Source organism: Zonotrichia albicollis, chromosome 6 (assembly GCF_047830755.1).
Source record: "Zonotrichia albicollis isolate bZonAlb1 chromosome 6, bZonAlb1.hap1, whole genome shotgun sequence".
In the NCBI taxonomy this organism is placed as follows: Eukaryota; Metazoa; Chordata; class Aves; order Passeriformes; family Passerellidae; genus Zonotrichia; species Zonotrichia albicollis.
This window is the reverse complement of record NC_133824.1, coordinates 18,501,390-18,523,993: the sequence shown is the minus strand read 5'-3', so window position 1 is coordinate 18,523,993 and position 22,604 is coordinate 18,501,390. Positions and strand designations below refer to the sequence as shown.

Here is a 22,604-nt window from a genome sequence, read left to right as displayed (position 1 = left end):
TTGGACACTTTGTCTTACCTTCAGATAAACAGAACTGATATTTAATGATCTAAAAAGAGGGGAAATAAAATAATGAAATAATCATAAGGAGTTCAAGAAATGTCAGAACAGGAAGGCCTTGAGTTACTCATTTTCTTTTATCGATTTTCTTATTAGTAACAAAAAAATGCAGCATCCTCTTATAAAACAGGTATTTTACTGGAAAGTAAAAACTACCTTAAAACCAACTTAGTGATTAATAACATGGGAACAAAATTAAGATTGCAAGGCTCAGATTTTCAGTTTAAAACTTTACATTCTAAACATGTAGTGAGCCTTGAAACTGTCTTATGAAGAAGGTGCACTTAAAAATGTTTCTACCTTAACCAGCCTACATGACAGTACCAATGTTTCCAAGCAGACTTTATACAGGAGATAAAAATACAGGGTCTGGTTGCTATATTAAAGCATCTTGCCAAATCTTAATGCTAGGTATTGGCTTATGATGCCAGAAAACAGAATGAAGATTTAAAGTCAACTCTGCCCACATTCTCAAACGTATATTCTTTCCAATTAATGGTAACTCTTCATGATGTGCAAAGGTCTGAATTTTTAGTCTTTATAAGTAAGGATACTGCATTTCAAGTTTAAGATTTTATGAGAACTGTTTGTTACTTCTTACCCGTCTCTGAGGGCAAATGGTGATAAGGTGCTGGGCAAAAAACCTGAGCAGCAAAATCTTCAAATGTTGTAGGCTCTAGATGATGTTGAACAATTGTTTGCAGGTATCGTGCTCTCTCCTCGTAGCTGAGTTAGCCAAGAATTAAGGATGAATTTATATCACGTACTGTAACTGCTAAATATCATTGCCTAGTAATTCAGAATTTTTGTTTTAGTTAAATACCTATAATGTATTTCAGTGTACACACTTATTTTTAATTCTTTGTATGACTGTGATATTGTCTGATGCATTGACATAATATTAAGTGTAAGATACACATGATTAATGTAAACCTTATGGTTTAACTGTATTCTTTTCATGTCTGATGCAGAACTTCCTGAAACTGTTTACAAATAACAACAATGTTTAAGTAACTGATTTGCCTGTATTCTGGTCACAATTAAATATAAAAACATTTCAATTTTCAGATGGAGCATAAAACATACCTTAGCATTAACAAAACAAATTACTTTGCACTTTTCCATAATAAACTGCTTTCATAATCCCTAAACACACACATATTTAAGACAAATATAGTGAAATTTCAGTATTGGGAAAAACACCTTCTCAATTATGTCATTAAACCAAGCAAGAATATCTGTAAAGAATCCACAGGACCCTTAAACACTGGTTAACAGGGTGTTGGCAGGGCACTGATAGTAAAATACTGTACTTCTTATTCTTCCTGTGTTCTCCCCCTCCAGTATTACTGACAAGAGACTGGTATCTTGAAGTGGTGTTGTTTTTGAAGAACCCTCTCCACGCTTCTTGTTCCAGCAGGCCCAACTGTGCTGTAAGCACAGAGAGAGCGAGAAAAAGAGAGAATATTTCTGCTGTTCATGAAAGCAACTATGGAAATGGCTGTCAAAATGTAGAGCAGCAGGCAGCAACATACAATTATCAAGAAAAAACACCATGCTGACTTCATGTTGTATAGTTGCTGAACTGAGAAATCAGTTAACCTTTTCTCACACAACTTTCAGAGTTCTCCAGCTGGACTCAGTATATTGAATGAGGGAAACCTTCTCCAGCTATCTTACGCAAACACAGAACAATCAAAAATTTTCCCTGACATTTACATTTGTGCCCACTTTTTTTTCATATTTTATTTGCAGATAGTGAGACAATTTTCTACTTACATAGTTCTGTTTTCAAAAAAAAAAAAAAACCAAAACAAATCAGCATGCTGTGGAGGAATGCACTCAAAATAGGTTTCTTTAAAATTTGGGGGTCTTAGGTCTGTTGTTCTTTTGGGGGGAATCTGGGACAGTGAGGAACCTATTTTTCTGACTCAATTTCACCACCTGTGAAATGGAGATAATACTTACATTGCACGTATTTTTTAGCAATCCAAACACAGAAACTCATGTATTATACATGATAAGCATTTTTAATTACTTGTGATAAAATTTAAAATAATTATACTATTTTCAGTTATGATAAGCAATAAAATTCCCAACACCCAGTGAAAGTTAGGAACAATAACCTTCATATTATCTTACAAAACAACATTTCTACAATTACAGAACTTTTCCTACTAATTTTTTGCAATTTTTTCTGTACAATATTTACTGTAGATTTTAGTCTATCTAAACATGAAAAAATATAGAGACTATATTATGTAGAAACAAGTTTCAGTGAATAAAATTATTTCTATAATATTTCCTTAGACCATAACTAGGTTACATAGTGAAACTGGGAAACAGTTTTCTCTCCAAAATCTGCGCTCTGAATTCCTTCTGAATCCAGAGACAGCTGAACCACAGCAGAAGCCTCAGTTTGGACAAGCTAAAATAGAAGCACTGGGACAAGAGAAAATATAAAAATCTCCCATTGTAATGATTCTTAGGTTGGGAGATAAACACAGTATTGAGCCTGAACAGAGGACAGTAATATTGCACAGTTTTTAAGAGGCTATGTATAAGTGGTAGAGGATGAAACTGATGGTTGAAGTCTAAATAATACTACGTATCTCACAACTTGTTGAAAAGCACTTTTTTTTCATTGGGGGAGATTCACAGCTGCTGAATTTTCTGCAGTTAATAGAGTCCTTTGATTCACAGCAGTGCCCCTTGCACAAAAAATACTGGCCTTTGTGTATTACCAGAAACTAATTTTCTATTTGGCTGAAAAGGGAAAAATGGGGTTATTGCTTCTCCCTCCTACAGAGCTTTTCATTATGCCTGATGCACTCAACTTCTAAGCTCTTCTGAGAAAAAAAAAATAACTGAAGAGGCAAGAGGTAGAAAAATGAGCTTGTTAGCACATTAGAAGTGAAGTATCTTGGTGGGCCCTAGAAATTCCCAGTGGTGTGTTAACTTATCACTCTATGCATGCTGGCACTGATAGTCTCCCAATTGATCACTCTCTTTTCGCACCAAAGGTGCTGCCAGGAAGCAAAGGCTGAAGGCCCACAGGAGAGCAGGCTGCTATCAAAACAAGCTGTTTTTGAAAGTCTGCTTGAATGGGTAAAATGCTTCATGAAAAAGTAGGGTAGAGACACCTACTTGCTTTTAAAATGCTCTACTTTCAGAGGTCTCTAAAGGAAACCTTTTAGTTTATTCTATTATATCCAAAGCTTATACACAAATAAGGCAAAATGAAGGAAAGTTACTGCTTTGAACATGACAAGGACATTCTTTTTCTCTAATCTTGGTACAATCTCCTAACCAAATATAGAAGTCTTGAGATAGATGCTGATTGAGGACAATAATGATGTTTTTGTTAGACAGTGAAGAGGATATGCTTATATCAGTTCTACAAGTCTAATTCAAATGCACACTTAGTACACACCAAGAGAAAAATAATTCAGCTAGCTGGGTTGCTGCTCATTCTAACAATCCACAAAACCATCTGCAGCTTGCTAAAAACCTAACCCACCTTAAAAACAAAAAAAAATCTGAGGCAAACTCCAAATCCAAAGCTTGCTTTGCTCCGCACTGAGAAATTACAGACTCTCCTCAGAAGAACTCTGTTTCTATATTAGAGACTGCAGATATGAGATACTTTTATCTTCTAGTAATTTGTATTTTGAGAACATCCTAGTTATTTTGAAACTCCAATTCTACTTGCTTTTGTGGCTAAGATAATCTAGTTCTACACTCTATTTGAATGCAACTGTCTGCAAGAGTGACCATAAACCCATGGAAGCTAATTTCTACATTACTTCTAATAGGCTAGACATTTATTTCTTTAAAACACTGATCTCTAGGAAAGACTTATTAGCACTTACAGATTGAGTGGCACATACAAACTCAATGGCTACTAATAATAGGGCAATGCAAGCTGTATTCTTACTTCAAGTGGATGTTGCCACTGGCATCAGCAATTAAGATGGAATGGGAAGGATGCACAGACAAACCAATGGAGAAAGACTGGCACAGAGAGTGACAAAACACCTAAACAACAGTATTGTGAGCTGTCTGCTTCTGAAGAAGGTGCTAACTGGAACAAAACAGAATGAATAAAAATGTACGATATACATTAATTGTGCCGGCATTCGCCCAAATGTGTCAGCTAAAAACTTGCAGATGCATAACTGCAAAAAACATAACAAAAAAATTTACTTCATTATACTTCTTCAGAAGAACAAGTTCTGAAAAATAGAGTCAGTACCAGAAGAAAATTAGGAATCATATCTTTATAGGTCACTCAGGTTGGAGTCACTTCAGCCAATATTTCATTTACATTAGGCTCCATTTTACTTATTCTCTAAATCTGTAATTATTCCTATTAATAATTATCTGAAAAGATGTATTATTTGAAAATACTGTACTTTCCATTATTAGACCTGTTGATTTGCACTTGGGAACATGCACTGAAAGCCTGGCTGTCAGATCACCTACTTATGCCCAATCTTTCTGAAAAATATAATTTCATGTCTTCACCTAATAGCTCTCCATCTCTGTTGATTGTATCACTTCCAAGCTTTAGATTCCTATGGCAAAATACATCTACATCTGCAGACTCTTTATGCATAATCTAAGCTAAAACTTTTTCTAGCCTTCTATCTGAACAAATTACCTAGGCTCTTACCTCACATCTCAGTTACTGCCATATCCTTTTCTCTGGCCTAAATAAATGCATTTTTAATCCTTTTATAATCTACTCAGAGCACTGCAGAATCCACTTTCTGGATGTAGTTCTTAGATGATGCATTCTCTCAGACACTGCCATCAGTCTGCCACTCCCTAGTGCAAATGCAGGCTACTAATTTGAACTTTACAGTCCATACCTATTCCATCCATTTTACCAAAACCACTCACCTCCAGTCAGTTAATGTAGTCACTCTCACTAATCTTGACCTTTTGGAAAGACACTTTTGTACCTTCTTCTATGTGGCTTATGTGTAGCATCAGGTCTCCACAAGTGTCCACAAACAATTTCCAAACTCTACCTTCCCCCAAACTCTCCCGTCACTATGATTATTGATTTTTTACAATTTACTCTGTCATTCTGACTACACATTTTCTTTCCATTCTTCTTCACACTTCTCAGTTTTACAGCTGACAAAAATGCATTACAATACATCTAATATTTTTTAGTTAAGGAGTGGATGGATGACTACTGCTACAGTCATTGACGGAATACCAATCCTAAAATGACATTAACCTGAAGCTGGAAAAAAATGAAGAAAAAAATTGTTTAAACATAGAATAAGATTTCCAAGAGTTTATTTAAGGATAAAGCACTTCACAACTATGTAATCAATCTGTTACCAGAACAACTAAGTGTTAGATTCTCAAATGAGCTGGAGAAGAAGTTCTGCTGCCTGCTCCAAAAACCATTTGATAAATGGTTCCTGAGCATGGACTGGAAAGTCCCTATCCAGGGACTTTCCTCTCCCAAGAAAGTACCATAATGATTAGACTGTAAAGATGAGCATCTATGTTTCCTGTGAGTAAGAAGAAATCTTATTTTATGAAATAAAGAAAAATTCCAGCAGTGTTGAATTAAGACACTTTTATGAAAGCTTTATTCATAAATCTTCCCTCCTCATACTTATGTATTTGTATAAATGTCTAGTATACATGTGCAGTATACCATGATATAACTGCATATTGGTATGTAGATGCTTTGGTTCCAGAGCAAAGAAAAAAAGACAGGGTTTTAATGATTGTCTTGATATACCTCCTAGGAAAAAAGCTAGAACATGCATTTCCAAATAGCAAGATGGATTTTTTTCAGGTTAAATTACAAACTCCTCTCAGAAATGCATGTACAGCTGCATCCCTGGCAGTTCCAACTGTTAGCAAAATCACCTAAGAAGTCAATATATATTGATATGATTGTGGAGAGTATGACTTTGTTTGCCAGGCATTTGGAAAATAATTTAAGACACAAAGAAACTGAACTGCTGCTCCATCCTTACCTGGAAAATGAAAATCCTACTCCCAGAGATACTTTCTTGTAGGATAAATGGACATTTGCAAGAGGTTTTTAATTGCATACACACACAATTTACATAAAAGAGATTGATAATATTTTAAGAAAAGCCATACAAGAAGGAACTCTCTGGTTTATTACATTTTCCTCCTCAGCAAATTTAGAGGCATCAATCATTTTTTATAGGAAAAAACCCCAAATCTGTAGTATGGTCAACATACAAAAATGCTCCTAGGATATTAGGGACCAAAGTAAAAAAAGAAACAGTGAAGCACAGTGAAGAGCATATGTTGGTAGGAGATTTTAAGTTTTTTGCTCTCTGGCCTGAAAAGGTGTGCAAACCCCACAGAATAAATTGCTACAGTTTGAGATACTTAAAATGATGAAAGAATTGATTTTATTTGGCACATCTTTCCTAGTAAATTTCAATTCCTTACATCGAAGTGTGAAAGGAGAATGGCATCCCCTATAAAGATAACAAGTACAGGTTAGGATCAAGGTTTTAAGCCGAAAGGAAAACTTAGTCCCAGCAGAATTTGACTTCTACAGGAAGACAAGACAAAACCCCCACACATCACAGAAATTGAATTTTTTTTTCTGGGAAATCTCACTCTAAAAGAAGAGACTGTGCAGTGGTTGTCACACCAGCTGAACTCATACTGAGTCACAGCAATTTGTAGTCTTTGTTGGCTCTTAGAGTTAAGGATGTAAGTTGGGCTGCTATTGATCCAGGGCTGGAAGCCCTGCAAGTAGCAGCATTTTGTATGTAGGTGGGTGATCAGTATCAACTGAGAGGAATAGTTAAAGTTCTCTTCTATTCTGAAAAGTGACTCTGTAGAAGTGGTATCATGGTGTTCTCTATTTATTGCATTTCAGTAATTTCCACATCTAGTTTGCACAGTATACAAATAAAGAGGGTTTATTTTCTTCCAGCTGCATCTTCTGTTTACTCAAGTCACCTTGATATGTCAAAGTCAGTCTGGGTTCTTTTGTGTTTCTTAAATACTGTCAATATTGAAAATGGCAAATAAATATTTAGCTAGGTGCACCTGTTTACAGAGCTATGCTGTAAATGAAAGAAGCTTCTGCACATACAACTGGACTTAGCCACAACACCAATGATTCATAAGGCAGAATTCAGTTCATTCTCCTCATATCTCATGCAAGTTACTTAGATGAAAGAGAAGAAAAAAAATTACTATTCTAGATACTACTAAGCTGGTGAAAATGAAAAATTTTAAAGTCTTTTAAGGTGATTTTTTCCCTATTGAACCACTTTTTCAAGACAGCTCTCCTGCAATAAAATGTACCAATATATTTTCTTACTCACAAAAATAGAACATAAACCTCAGAGAAATGAAAAATGTATGTCAAAAGTAAATTAGTATGTTGCATTTGGTGATAACATTTTAAAACTGCAGAACGGGCTCTATAAATTATCCAAAATCAATAGTTTTAATAAGTAATGTATATGTTACAATCTACTAATTAATGTAAATATCTCACTAATAAAATGAGAATATATATGAAAAACAAGTAACAGACTGTAGAATTTAAGGAAGCCTAAAATGTATTATCTAACATATTTAATAACATTCTTTTTCAAATCAAGCTATAACTGCAAAGGGCTTTTTGAGGCAATTTCTTAGGTACACTCCTTCATGAAGAAAATAAAGGAACCTATAATAGATAAATTTATACAAACTAATTCCATTATTCAAATATTGCAATTTGTTTCCAAAACATAGTTGCATCATCCTTTGAATGAATATAATGAAAATTGCTTTTAAGTTTTTACACTACTGAGCAGTTAAATAAATCTGTGATAAATTAACTGTTATCAGGCATTTTTACCATTTGGAGGACATTTTTTGTTTAAAATTACTTATATTACAGTTAAAGGAGATAATTTACATTCTATCTGCTCCATGGTTATATGGTTAAAAGTCCTGCAATGTAAGTGTAGGCTAGATGAAGTTGCAGCCACTGAGCGTTTTCAAGTAAATGGTATTGTTTTCTGCCTAGTTTACCAACACACTACATATGGAAAGGCATTGACTTTATCTGAATTTATGTAAGAATCTTAATTTTTCTAGTGTGGGCAGTTTCAAAATTGCTAAATTACTGCAAGAAATTCTAATTGATGCATACATTTTCATTAAAAGACTCAACACATTTAACATTCTGCAAAACTGTCCTTCTAGGAAAATCCTTGATGCATTGTTTACTTTTATGCTGTTCCACAAAATCTTACAGCTCACTAAATTCATCAGTGGTTTATAACATCTTCTAGGAAGAAAAAGCTGTGATTCATCAGAGCAGACAAAGCTGGGCTTTAATCCATTTCTATAACCATATTGCCAAGTCTATATTGTTTACATTGCGTCTCAATTAAGAGACAGGCAGGACACCTGGTACTTCTTTATCTAAGTCCCACGGGCTGCCAGATGACTCAAAATCCATAACAGGTGCTAAGGCAGTGTGAGTGGAGCACCATTAACACAAGCTGGAATTGGATAAAATTTGGACTGCGCTTAACCACTTAAAAACACTCAATTATGGAATGAAAAATGTAACCACTCTGCACCAAGGTCCTTCACAGAAGGCTTATAAAGATATGTGGAATTAAAGTGCAAGTGAACTGAACTTAAAATAAATTTTAATTTCAGTATTGTCTTTAGGATATAAAACGATATAAAACTATATAAAAAAGCTGGGGTTCTTTTTCAGATAATAACAGAAAAATATTCTTTACTGAATTAATTTTAATTCTGTTCATCTGCTTAGGCAGTAAAAATGACCAAAATTATGGTCAGACTTTTTGGAATTTCAAAATTAAGGGAAAAAAAATCTGAATTAAGACTACTTATAAAATTCATCAACTCTGTAGAACCCATAAGTTATTTCATTTTAAGAACTTTGGCAAACAGGAACATCTTATAGAAGGATTCGAAAACCAACAAAGGTTTAAGAGAAAACCTGTATGATAAAAGATACTCATTTGCACCAAAAAATCCCACTGCAGATGTCTTTTCACCACTTTTTCATCTAAGGTGACTGAACTACATATTAAGCTTAGACTCTGACAGAACACACTGCATGAGAGAAAAAATGAGTATCAGAAATTTTACAGTGGACAATTACTTAAGAACTATCTGTATCTAAATGTGCAGTAATCCAATTAAGTTTCTATTTAATATTGTAATTACCAAGAACACAATATAGTGATTTTATTACCAGAGTAAGGAGCTACAAAGTACAGTAAACTGTCATTTAAGACCGTGTCAGAGTATCTATGATAAGCAGCACATTGGCTTAAACTAATGCACTATATGCCTCTAGGGAATGAAAGGCTCAGAGACTGGGTTTTAACATCAGAATCTATCCATTAATCTTGACTTAAATATAATCTACTCTGCAGTAAGAGGAAGAATGGGCATTCAATGAATTATCTGTTTGAAATACAGCAGGACCATACTAATACAAACATATAGCAGAAAGTATCAGTTTTGGTACCATTTATAGTGTATTGACAGTTCTACAAACCCTGAACTGCATTTTATTTAAAAAGTCAGATCAAATGGCTACCAGGATGGGAAGGATGAACACCTCAGCACTATAACTTTAGCTGGGTGGTTAAAAGAATAATGACAGTATTTAAAAATACTACACTCATGCAGGTTTCAGTAACAGGCTATGGACATGAAGGCAAAATAGTGAAGAAAACAGTGCTGAAACCCATAAGCAGGCAGAATTCCCACTCCAACTTACAGGAAGGATTTGTCTTACTAATGTATCCAAGATGGGAATCAATGAGTCCATAAGGTATGTTGTGCTAATTGTTTAGAAGCCCATCACAGCTGCCACGGCTCTGGGCTCTCTCAGAGTGACGGAGCGCTGCTCCTGCGGTCACCTGGCAGCTGTGGGCTTGCAGGAGGCAGCAGGGGAGGCACAGGGCTGCGGCCGTGGCGCTGAAGTTTAGTAAAGCTGTTGTACCAAACATACCAACAAAAGATGTTAAGGTTTGGGCTGAAGTGATGACTGCAATAAATGAGGAATACTATAGGCCAGAGGGGAACTGCAACCCCATAAAGTAACTCCTGATGCTGGGAGAGGGATTCATCCTCAATCTGACGTCCATCATTACATCAGTTTTAACTCAAGTAATTAAGGTTGATAGGTGTAAAGAATACAGAAGCAAAACTAATTCTCTGCTGTCTGGTATTAGCATGAATGCTTAAGCTCACTGTTTTCACATATTCAAGTATTTAAATTTCTGCTTTATATACCTACTCTGTATATATAGACACATTAATTGATGAGAAAAACAGTGAATGCATTTGCATGAGGAAATCACTCCAAACTGCAAAATTACACAAATATAAATTATATTACTATTAAATACTGTCCAGTAAAAAGACTGCACATACAGGCATGTGTTCATTTTCCATTCCACACTACTAGCAACAAAGGCAACTTCTCTAATAAGAAATTCTGTCCTTAATTCCAATCTGTACTTTAATGAACTTTACAACTACCTTTAAAAATTTTATACTTGATGAGAATGTTTTCTCTTTCCTTTGGGTTGCTGCAGTACCAGTAGCAGATAATCTACTTACCAGCCTCTATTGAGGGCTTAAGTCAATTTTAAGAATGATTTTAAAACCTCAAAGTCAGGCTTCTATTTAAATGAAGGAAACAAATACGAATTTTCAGTTATTTCCCTTTTTTTATATTGTGAACAGCAATTAGCAAAGTAGCTAATCGCTCTCCTCCCTAATGCCGTCAAGCTGCTGAGAGCAGTCTGCAGCACTACAATGGTACTATTGTGAACACAGCCTGGCCTTCCTTCCCACAGAGAGTTAAGTGGGCAGTTCCTGCTGCCCATGATTGGTGTCCAGTGAAACAATACTTAAGAGCCAGGTTTTATCAGTTCCACGCCAAAGAAGTGAAGCCAGGGAACCCAAGCCTTCATATCATGCTGAACCATATGCCAACCCTGCTGGCCCCTAAGGTTTATCACTAGGAATCAGGATCCATCATGTCCCCTGTGAAATTTCACTTCACATACCTTCTGTGAAGTGCATGGCTTTGCTGAAAACTGACCTTTTTCCACAATTGGCATGAACAGATGGATGGTAACTATGGTTTAGCAAGCTGAAATTAAACGATTTTCTAATAGCATGCATTCTTCTGTGTTTGGGAGGAGAAGCATTCAGGAGGAGATAGATGTATTTGTGACCCATGGATTTATTCAGCTGCAGCTAATCAGCAATTAAACTATTTTCTCAATGCCTAGAAAGTATATTGAGATTAATTTGATTGGCCAGGCTATGATTAGGACTCACGTCCTTCGGACTGCCATATGGTAACTCCAATTACTGTAACACTAACTTTTAATCCTTGCTTTATGTTAGCTTATTCCATTTTTCTACTACGTGGCACATACAGAATAAACTATAATCTTTTTTGTTATAATTTTGACCCTGGTGAATATTTTTACATGAAGTGCATTCCATCTCCAGCTAGATATTTCCACATACTGCCAGGTATTACATACAAGCCCTTTTTCAGTAACTGAAATACAGACCTGTAGAAGGATGAAGCCAACCAATGTGCTTGTTTCTATTTAATCTATTTTTTTTTTTTTTGGTACCTAAGATCTTCTAATCCCTTTGTTGGCACTGGAAAGCATGCCCCAACTGTTTTGATTACCATATGCAGAATGATGCAGAAACAGTTTGCCAATATCTTATTCAACTCACCCCAAAACATCACTCTATCTCAAAACCATTACAGTTTTGCCAGTCTGGGTTGCTAGAAATAATTTCCCATGTTTCCCACCAATTTAAATATCAGAATCAACCATATGGAATGCCACATACTTATTTTTATATATACATGGTTTTTAGTGTTTTAAAATACAAACCTTGCAAGTTGTTTGCACATCCCCTATCATCTTATGAGGGTGAATTTATGAAAAGTAAAGGACAAAACCAATACACAATGCTGGTTTTTGTAACTTAAAACCAGGGCTTAAATAGTTTAAAATTATTTCTTTACATCTCTGGAATGTAAGGAAAAATAGTTTAGTCTTCCAGGCTTTTATTCACAGACTTCTGACAGCTATCAAAGAAATCTGTATGAATTTTAACACCTTAAGGGAGCAAGAGTCTTAACATTTTAACAAAGGGCTTTTGTTACCCAAAATGTTTAATTAATTAATAAGGTTAAGTAGGTATTAACAAAAAACCTGTCACTTTGTGTTACACACATGGCAATCAACTCTGTGTAACATTGGATTAGTTTATCTTTCTCATTCCAGTTTAAGGACTCATAGCCTTCCCCCTGCAAAATTTATTTTTTAAAAAGGGATTTATAGACTTTAAAAACACATTTTGTAATGAAAGAGTGATTCCACTACTAATTTTCAGCTAACAACACGCAAACATTTCCTTCCTTAAAAATATGTTGTAACATATTTTTATATGTTAAAAGAAAAATTCTCTTCCCACAAGGGATCTGTACTGACATATCCAGACTCAGAAGCTCTAGAGGCAGATAAAGAGGCTGATAAAGCAGGTCACTGCATTTCAGGATAGCTCACTGCCCTCCTTCTATCCTAAAACAGAATGCCACCAGCATAAGCCTACCCATATTTTGTTGAGAAATCAATAGAACCAATATTTCTCCTTCAGATGGGTAAATTATATTTATGAAAGAACGTAGAAGTAAAAGAATCTAGAATATATTTTTTCAAATAGTACAAAAAGATTTGAGTCCCCTCCATAAGTGTCTACAACATCAACAGAGCACTAAGGTCTTTATAAGTGCAATTAATAGTAGAAAACAACATTACTACAGTCAATCAGTTTTGCTAACTTGATATTTTGTGTTTTACCACTTCCAAGAGAGTCTCACGCATTTCATTAGGGAAGAGTAGCTAATAAATAAATCTGTACTGCTGACTGAAATATGTTGTAGATATCTTGTGATAAAAACAGCACTATTAAACCCATGTGCTTAAACTGTACCCCTTTAAAATGCGCTTCAGGCCAAGCAGTTCCATGCCTGCAAGGTCATGGAGCAGATCTTCCTGGGAACTATAATGAGACACATTGGGAAATAAAGTGATGACTTGAGACAGCCAATGTGGCTGTCCTAAGGACAAATCATGCACAAATTTGGTGGCCTCCTACAACAGCGTTACAGCACTGGTACATGAGCCAAGAGTAACTGATGTTATTTACCTGGATCTGTGCAAAGCATCTGACACTGATATCCTTGTTCCTAAGTTTGAGAGACACGGAGTTGATGGCTGGACCGCTTGGATCAGGAATTGTCTCGATGGTTACACTCAAGGAGTTGTGATCAACAATACAATGTCACACTTCAACTTACTCCTCACATTAAAAATACATGAAAACCAAGTGAAATTTAGTGAAATTATGTTCACTGCATGAAAATCTAGCAAACACAGCAGCTTGGTACATACATCTGCAAGTATTTTGCCAACAGTTATTTGACATGTCTTTATGACAAACACTAAGGCAAGAGTTTAAAAGCCTATCACTAATGTTGGCTCAATCAGTTGTCTCTAGTGGCTAAAATCAAAGGCATTTAAAGTGATGCTTTGGAATTATTCATTGCAAAACAATCCTATTCTTTCAACAGGTAACTAATAAATGATGGCTGAGAACAGGCTTGCACTACCTCTGAGATCCAATTGTTACTCAGGACACTGCCTACTTTTGCTCCCTGGTGCTGCATTTTAACTCTAATTGCATGATCAAGCCAATAAATTGGACTCAGGGGACAAAAAACCCTACAAAAGTACCTATCCTGACAAAACCAGAGGTTTCAAGAAAATGCACTTCAAACAGAACTGAGGCAAGATGAGACAAGCAAAGGAGAGGTATCAAGGCTTGAAAGATAGTCATTAATACTGACAGATTACTGTAATTCTGGCTGTCAAGGTGATCGATTTAAGCAGCATATGCCAATCAATACTCTTCTCATTTACCGAGCAGCATGAGATATATAGTTAGGCAAGATGTCCCTAAGACAGGATTTCAAACCCTACTTAACGAACATAAATAGCACAATTTATGCTTTGGAATCTTAACTCTTTTTTCATTAGCCTTCTTTTTATTTATTTTTTTTTAATTGGGCAAACTTCAACATGATGTTATTCACACAGAAGTTATTTTAAATTATTCTATTACACTGCGTTGCCATTGTGCCAACTCCTTTACATAAAATATTTCAAACGGTACTAATTTTCTGTATAACATATCAAAACATTAATCTTGAACATGAAAATTCTTAAATGCAGCAGTTGTTTAAGTACTGTGCATTTTGGTTTTTTTGGCATTAGTTGGTTTGTCATTCTGAGCACTTTAGCCATTCATGGCCATACAAGTAATCTGGTATTACATCTTTCTGCTATCTTCCCAGCAATTTTCCTTACAACAGCCTCTTTTGATTCAAAAATACTTGTGAAATCACAGGAAAATACATTAATTTGATGTATTACTGCAGAGGAAAAGTAGAGAAAAGGTAAAGATATAGCTATTACAGTCATTGCATACCTACAAGTAGACACACACACACACACACACACACACACACACACACACACACACACACACAACCCTATAGAGATATATAGAGATATAAGACTTTTGTCTTATATTTAGGTTTCTTATAATATGTAGAGAAACTGTTACATGATTCCTTAAAACCAAAATACTTGAACAGTCCATGATATACTTCTACATATCTTGGAAATCTTCAGTTTTTCATGTTACATCATTGTATGCAGACATTTAATTAATCAATCAATCCATTTTATAATTATTAAAATATCAAATAAGTTGTCAGCAGAACTAGGATCTGGGAGAACACCCAGAGAAATTCAAAGTACAGGAAACTCAAAACATTATATTCTGTACCTTATGAGTCTTGCTCGAACCAGGAAAACAATTTTCACTGCTAAACAGTAAAATAGATTTCAGAAATAACTGTATTTTCTTCTGGAAAAAGCCAGCAGGAGTCATATGATGAACTCCTCTATGTGTCTTACTTGAAAACATATCAGAAAAGGCTACAACAGTAGTAGTCATCAGGGATGGAGTAAATATCCACTGAAATTCTGAAATTTGTAATTATTTGTATGAAATATATAAAGTAATTTGAAAAAAAGAGTACCAAGCATTATTTTTAATGTTAGTATCTTCTCACCTGTGTTGACAGGAAAAAATCAAAGAGTAACAGGTATGTTAAAATCTTATTAAATGTCCTGTATCAAAAATGTATTGCCAGAAATACAGCAAACTTTCCAGATTCTTAGCATATGGCAGATGAAAAAAAATTCTAAACCAGAACATATTAGAAGAGCAATTGTAATTTTATGCACTATTCCTTTCACTACACCAAAACTATGAGAGTGAGCAACCCTTATGCCTCTCCCATTTGATACACAGCTGTCATTGATGCAGTATCACTCTATTCCCTTTTTTCCTTGGAGATGCTCATGCAGCTTTAGGATAGAAAACTTCCTGGAGAAAGGGAAACTGGCACTGCCAAAATCAGTGCTATCCAGTTTTAACTTTCTGTACAAGTGAGAAATCTTCAAAATCTTTTCAAGTTACAGTTTGAAAATTCAAATACAACAAATATTCTTAATTAAGTGAAACAAATGTAGCCAGAAATCTGAAGAATACCCTTTGCTTGCTTTATGTCATTAATAAAAACACTTTCTTCACTTTTCCAGGGCCTGCAATTCTATCTTGAGACAGGAGATGGTCCAGCAGGAACAACAAACAGCAACACTACCAGTTCTAATAAAACCCTTTCTTGGGGCAGTTGAGCATCACTTCAAGAAAAAAAGCTTTTTTTGAGCAATCAGCTCCTAAAACAGCGCAAACTTTTAACAAACCACTCACTGACATTACTTTATTCATAAATAAGTTACTGCCTTGTCAGGCACCATATGGGGTGCCTTCCCTTTCTCTAGAAGACAACTGTCAAAAGATTAGCAACAATACTTCAAGTACCAACTGATTGGTCATACAATATCAAGAAAGTTAGGAGGATGTCAAATTTTCAATTTTGATACCACAGATTAATTTATCTAGTCATTCAGGTTAAGATTAACTCTAAAACATTTTTTTAGATGGAATAACTAAAGCAGCATTATTTTTTGCTATTTAAATGAATTGGTTTCATGTGATCAAAAAAATCTCCAAAAACAAGTGCCAGTTCTTGGTACTAGGGCAAAGATTTTGCAGATTATTAGAAAGAAGTGAAAATTATGCTATGATGATTAAGGATAAAGCAGTCATGCATATTCCAGGTATTCTAAAATATCTATAAATTTCAGATTTAAAAGATATTAAAGAGGATTTAGCTTCTTACGTGTGTCTTAGGTAGCATCCATAACAGGGGAATATTATGTAAGACAGAGAGTGTCTGAATTGCACTATCTGTACTTTGCAATGATTGTCAACACTCTAGAATTTGTGCACAATGAAAAAAGTGACACTTTTTTTCACAATTGCAATTTCACTCTCACAAGGTTTCTAGTATTTGTCCTGCTTTGTTGAAATAATTGCAAAAAGTTGGATCACTGAAGATGCCTACTATGCCAAGGTGTATCTCTTGGCATCTGGCTGACATCTGCTGTTATTCAGGAAGCTCAAATAAAATTTTATATGAAGTCACAACTTCTACTGTTCTAAATACTTAGTATTGATTCATCTCCCACACATGGTTGATTCTGAAGTCAGAATGTGAAAAAGTGCTTGGTCTGAGACATGAGCCATGAATAAAACTATTCATATGAAGAATTTCAATGCAATTCACTAAAAAAAGAATATTTAACAACCCCTAAATATTGTCTTTCTTATTCTACATCGTAGTGAAAACGATTGTTCTCAACATTTAGTCCCATTATTACACCTTCATTTATGAGTTTTAGAAGTTTTCTCAGCAGATGTGCAGCTTGAGCATACTCAGGAGATAAGCATGCTCTCTCTTAAGAGAAAGGCAAATGCAATGAGAAGAAGAAACACATCAGCTATGAGACAGAGAGGGGGTTACTGCTGCTTCATTAGCAAGACACCATGAGTATTTTGTGTTTGTCACCTGCTTCTGTGAGCATGTATGCCACCTGTTCCTGAGGGGGTACTGATACAAGACAGCCAGGCTACCAAAAATTATTGGGGGACCAGGGAATCCTTGGAGGAGAAACTAAAGCAAATTCCACACACCACTGCAAAAACTCCACCCAAAATAGCAATATTATCTTCACACAGCGGCAGCAATAAGTGTGTCAAGAATCAAAAACAGCAGGACACCTGCCATGGGTGACTAATGTTTGCTGATAAATTCAGTAAATTTTTAATCTTAGAACATGACAATATGGAAACATACAGTATTCTGAGCAAAGAAAAAAACAACAGAGCAGATAAAACCTTTAAAATCATGAAGCAAGTCAAATCTTTGAAGTGCTTTGCTATCTAAGTATCTTCTCAGAAAGGTCAAAATAACATCAGAAAGAGTAAGGTGATTGACAGAATATGTCAGTCTCAGAAAGTTACTTCAGACCATACAACACACACTCAAAGTTGGAGAAGACTGTAAGAGGGAGATGACCAGAATTTCTGGTATCCATGCAACCATTGTTATAGCATTCACATACTCCCATTGGCACACTGTGATTAACAGAGCAGCGCATTAAGGAAAAAGTTGCAATCAGGTTACGTGAAGAGGACTGAATATCCCTGCTGATTGCAAATGACAGCTGATTTTTTCAGTCAGGTCTGCACTTAGAAAATGCACTGTCTCAGAGGGTAGATAAGCTCTCCTTGGAAGCAGGAAGGCCAAACTCAGTGCCAATTTTTTCCCATCCCATACACAAGCAAATCAACACAGTTCAATTAAGAGTTTACAGTGACCCATTGCCGGATCTCAGGATCTCAGTCCTCAGGTGCCGGGCCACCGAGACCACCCTTGGGGGGCTCGGGAGTCCTGGAATGTTGCCAGAAGTGTCTGGTGGCTGGACTTTGACCCTACACAGGAGACGACAAGGATGAGGGCTTCACCGGGGTGAATGGCGAAAAGATTAGTTAATTAGAGGGTGAGACACAGGGTTTAGGATTTATGTACAGGGGGGTTTAGAGAAGTAAGATGGAGGAATTGGGGTGTGTCCTGTCCTTCTTCTTCTTCTTCTTCTCCTCCATCTTCTTTGGTGATGGTGGCACTTTTGGATTGGTTATTACTGAAAGTGCACCGGGTAATAAGAATAAATGGTATTGGGGAAAAATGATAAATATTGTACACGTAACAATGGGTATAAAGATAGGTGGCTGCCCGGAGGGCAGCACAGTGTGCTCATGGCTGACTGCTGAGCAGACCTCTGTCGGGCTGAAAGAACATCTTTTAGATAAACAATTAATAAACATAAAAACCGAAAGAAGAACTGAAGCCTCTTCTCGTCCTTCGATACGCGGGCTGCCCCAAGGCCACTCCGTGCCTTTCCAGGTACTTCAAACAGCCGAAAACCCGACAACCCATCACCACAAGATCTACAATGTGATATTAGAAACATTCTTCAAAAATGGATAAGCCCAGGCCTACATATATATCATTAACTCCCTACTAAGTCAAAAAGTGCTCACCAAGTATTACACAGTACCAGAAAACAAAGCACACACCTGCAGGGAGAGAGACATCCGTACACTCATGCTGGCTTTGAAATTAACTATTTCTGATGCTCTACTACTGTAAAAAGAAGGGCTAATAAAGAAATGTAGTGCCTGACATCTGTTTTCTTTGACAGGTCTCTTGTGCCCTTGATATCCACATTCAGCTGGATATCTATTAACCATCATTCAAATTCCTAATAAACTAACACTGCTCAGTATGTTAGAGATTCATAAGTAAGTGAAGATCAGTTTCAAGAACATCACTTCAGGATCCTCTTTCACTGACACTCTTACGGTCCTGGACTTGTGGAAATCCTTGACCATCAGATTCACTTTTCCATTTCCTGTACTTTCTGAAAAATAGCACTTTTGTTCCCTTTTTCCTCCCTCTTCAAATGTATTTTTTTCACCACTCTGAGTCCTCTTTTTCTTTGCTCCAGCAATATTCCAACACAAGGAAAGGCCACCTTGATTAGTGAATCCTGTCTGTGTTCCACAAGAGACATTAATGCCGGTAGTGTCTCCAAAAAAGCTATTTAACCACAGACCATAAAATACTCCTGTTCCCAACACCCTTTAGTCCTCTACAAACTTAAAAGCCAGAAGTGAACTGCTGAAGCCACAGCTAAAACATCCCAGAGGAAAAAAAAGCAGGAGACAATAAAGACAGTCCTTGATGTCTTCAACTCCCTGCTATCACAGGAACATAATTAGATTCAACTTTCAAATGTTCCTGGATAACAGACCATGTCCATGTTACAGGAAACATCCACCACTCTTAGCCATTCTTGTATGAGGAAAATTCCTTCTTGACCTCAAGTCTGGCCATGGCTTGAACACCAAGAGCATGTCCATTGATTTTTAATCAAGAGGTTTTTATATCACTGAGACTTAGGCCAGACTTTGAAGTTTAGCATTTTTTGCTGTTCTCTACTGACACAATTGACTCCATCAGAGCCTAATTCAAGCCAGGAAAGTCTGCAGAGTTTTTTTCTAATTTCACACCAAGCAAACAGGTTTTAAAGAACTTCCCACAACCTCATTTTAATTTTTAAATTACTTTATACCGAAAAGTAAACATAAGATACTCCAAGCCAGATGGAAAAAGAATTCCACTGATGACTTAACAAAACCACCCTATAATATCAGTGTCCAGTCAACTGGTACCTCATAAGCTAACCAAGTGGTGACATGAAACCCACCAGCCAATGCTATCTAAAATCAAATACACATAATGCTTTCCACTTACCATGCTAACCATACCAGGGGACATATTATCAGCATTTTAATGGAGGCCACATTATGTCATAAATGACAGACTGTGCTTTGATACATATTAAAAAGTACAATTTGGAGAACTGAATTAAAAATACAGTGCACAACTCCATGGAACTGGCCAATTCCTAGACATTGAGCTAGCAAGCTATATCCAAGGAATTTAATAAACCTTTCATATTCTGTGATGTTTAAACATACAAGTCTGTGGGGTTTTTTTGGGACTGGAAGTTTACTATCTCAAAGTAAATTGTTTTCCAATTGCTCATCGCTGTACATCAATATAATGCTCTAAACCATCACTTTTGATGGTTGATGATGATGATGATAATGATAATACATTTCAAATTCTTTGACTAAGCTACTTGAGTAATGACAGAAAGATCGGACCTTTCCAAACACAAAAACACAATGAATCAACATGTGTCATCTACAGAAATGGCACAAACATCACTTAATGTGATCACATAAAACACATCCATCATTCATCTGTAAATCCATTTCATCATATCTAATCCAAAACTCTGCAAGTATTAACAGTCAGTCACAGAAAAATCAGTATTTTAGCAACAACCTATCACATGACAGGAACTAGTAGTTACAACTTTGTTATAAATCTTTTGGATCAAAATTTAAACTTATCTTTCAGTTTATGGAATTCAGAAATTTCTTGATGATTTAACTAACAGGTTGATTTTAACTTGTTGATTTAACTAACAATTCAATCTAAAGTAAGGAAAAAGCATGTAAGTGACTGACTTACCTTATGTTTTTAATTTATGGTTGATAAATCAATTCTTCCAAGAGCAGCTCCTCCAAAACACACAATTTCAGTTCCAACAACAAAACCAGAAAAGAGACAGCCTTTTCTGACACATTTACAAATATACTAACATGATTTTGACATTGACTTTGTGTTCTGAGCTGAATAACAAACTCTGTATGATGAAAGTTTCATAAACTTCTCAGATTGAAGGAAATCATTCTTTGAACTAGAAATTAAAACTAAGTCACACTTATACTGGATAAATACTTAATATGTTAAGGAAAGAAAGATTATTAACATCATGATGTTGCTATTTTAGAAAGACTATTCACAAAATGGTCATTAAAATAACTTTGTTAACAAAAAATGACAAGTCCATGCTTCAAAACATTAGAAACAGGCAAAATTTCAGCACTTAATCTATTGTTTATTTAATTTAAAAATGCTGGTCTTCATCTGAATGCTCTTCTATGGGTTTAAGTTCCCTAAAGGCAACATCATCATTAAAAAACCCAAAAACATTCCCTATAATAATCTGAAAAAAAAAAAGACCCCATGAATACCATATCTGTAGAACTGCAAGGGAATGTATATGCCTTGGAAACCATTTGAGTGAAAGGATACAAGTTTTGGTATAATGGGATTAATGATTTCAATGCACGGCTTGCATTTATAGCTGTTGCACGAACCATAATAGGCAGAATCTTTCCATTCACAATAGCACCATCAAAGAGTGGACCAAAAAATGGAACCTGAATAAAAAATTAAGAAGTTCAACATAAAGCAAGACAAGATCGTAGCTATAACAATTAGCAATCAACATTAACAATAGAGCACTCAAATATATGTCTTTTTCCCTCCTCATTGCTAGATAATCAAACCAGTTATTGTGTTGCAAGTCAGACCTTTTCTCTTGTGGAAATATACAGCCATATAACTGCTTGATATCCTTGGCAACAGATAACACAGCATTTGAAAAAAATTAAGTAACTATTTGAATGTCTCATCAAAGATCATTTCCAGCATTTGCTGCAAAAATCCTAGGAACAGTCATGCATATAATGTTTATGAGGTTGATAGGCTAGATGATAATATTACAAATGGCAAGTAGCAAAAGAAATAATTACTCAAAATCTAAAATATTTTTTATCATGGCTCCAGTTATTAACATGTCTATAAGGATCAACCCAGGGTGAAAGTGGCATACAGTTACTGGTGTATTGACCCTCACCTTCTATTTTTTTTCTTCTGTTCTCCTTCCTCTCTATATTATCTGAACTAAAACACTGTAAGCCCTTTACAGAAGAAATCAGTGGTGGAAGTTTTGCCTCTTTGGAGCCTAATTGTAAAACCTTATTTGTGAGATCAAAAGAAAACCTCAATATTTAGTATAGCTAGCCCCCAAAAGGTGAACAGAACAGATAGATCTTATGTTTTGGCATTACATATCTCTCTAATCCATCATCATTTTGCAATTAAAACAAAACAAAAAAACCACTCAGTATTAAGTATCTTAATCTCCTGTACATGTGAATAAAGTTCTGAAGCTGCTGACATAAAGCAGGAGAAAAGCAGCAAAGTTTGTGCATCAGCTCAGCAAAGGGAGCAGAGTGTACACTAAAAATTCTTCCTGCTAAAAGGAAACAAATGCTGCAAAAGAATTTTAGATCGCCATGTTATCTTTGCCATTAGTCATTTACTGTAGTTTTGAAAAACGGAAATCTTATGGAAGGCACTTTTTTCACACACAAGGACTTCTTTTTGGACT

At 35.6% G+C, this 22,604-nt stretch overlaps 1 protein-coding gene across 12 annotated transcripts in view; it reads right to left on the bottom strand.

Moving 5' to 3' along the window:
• RALGAPA1 (Ral GTPase activating protein catalytic subunit alpha 1) overlaps window positions 1-22,604 on the bottom strand; it is a 131,426-nt gene that overhangs the window by 14,163 nt on the left and 94,659 nt on the right. For 11 of the 12 annotated variants that reach the window (XM_074542672.1, XM_026792696.2, XM_026792677.2 and 8 more), the window contains 2 exons: window positions 21,461-21,588; window positions 662-786 (listed from right to left, as the gene is read on the bottom strand). In XM_074542672.1, coding sequence (XP_074398773.1) covers window positions 662-786; window positions 21,461-21,588 — 253 coding nt within the window. Of the gene's footprint in view, window positions 1-18; window positions 50-661; window positions 787-21,460; window positions 21,589-22,604 lie in introns of those variants that run through there. The other variant, XM_026792703.2, reaches the window with a different exon arrangement.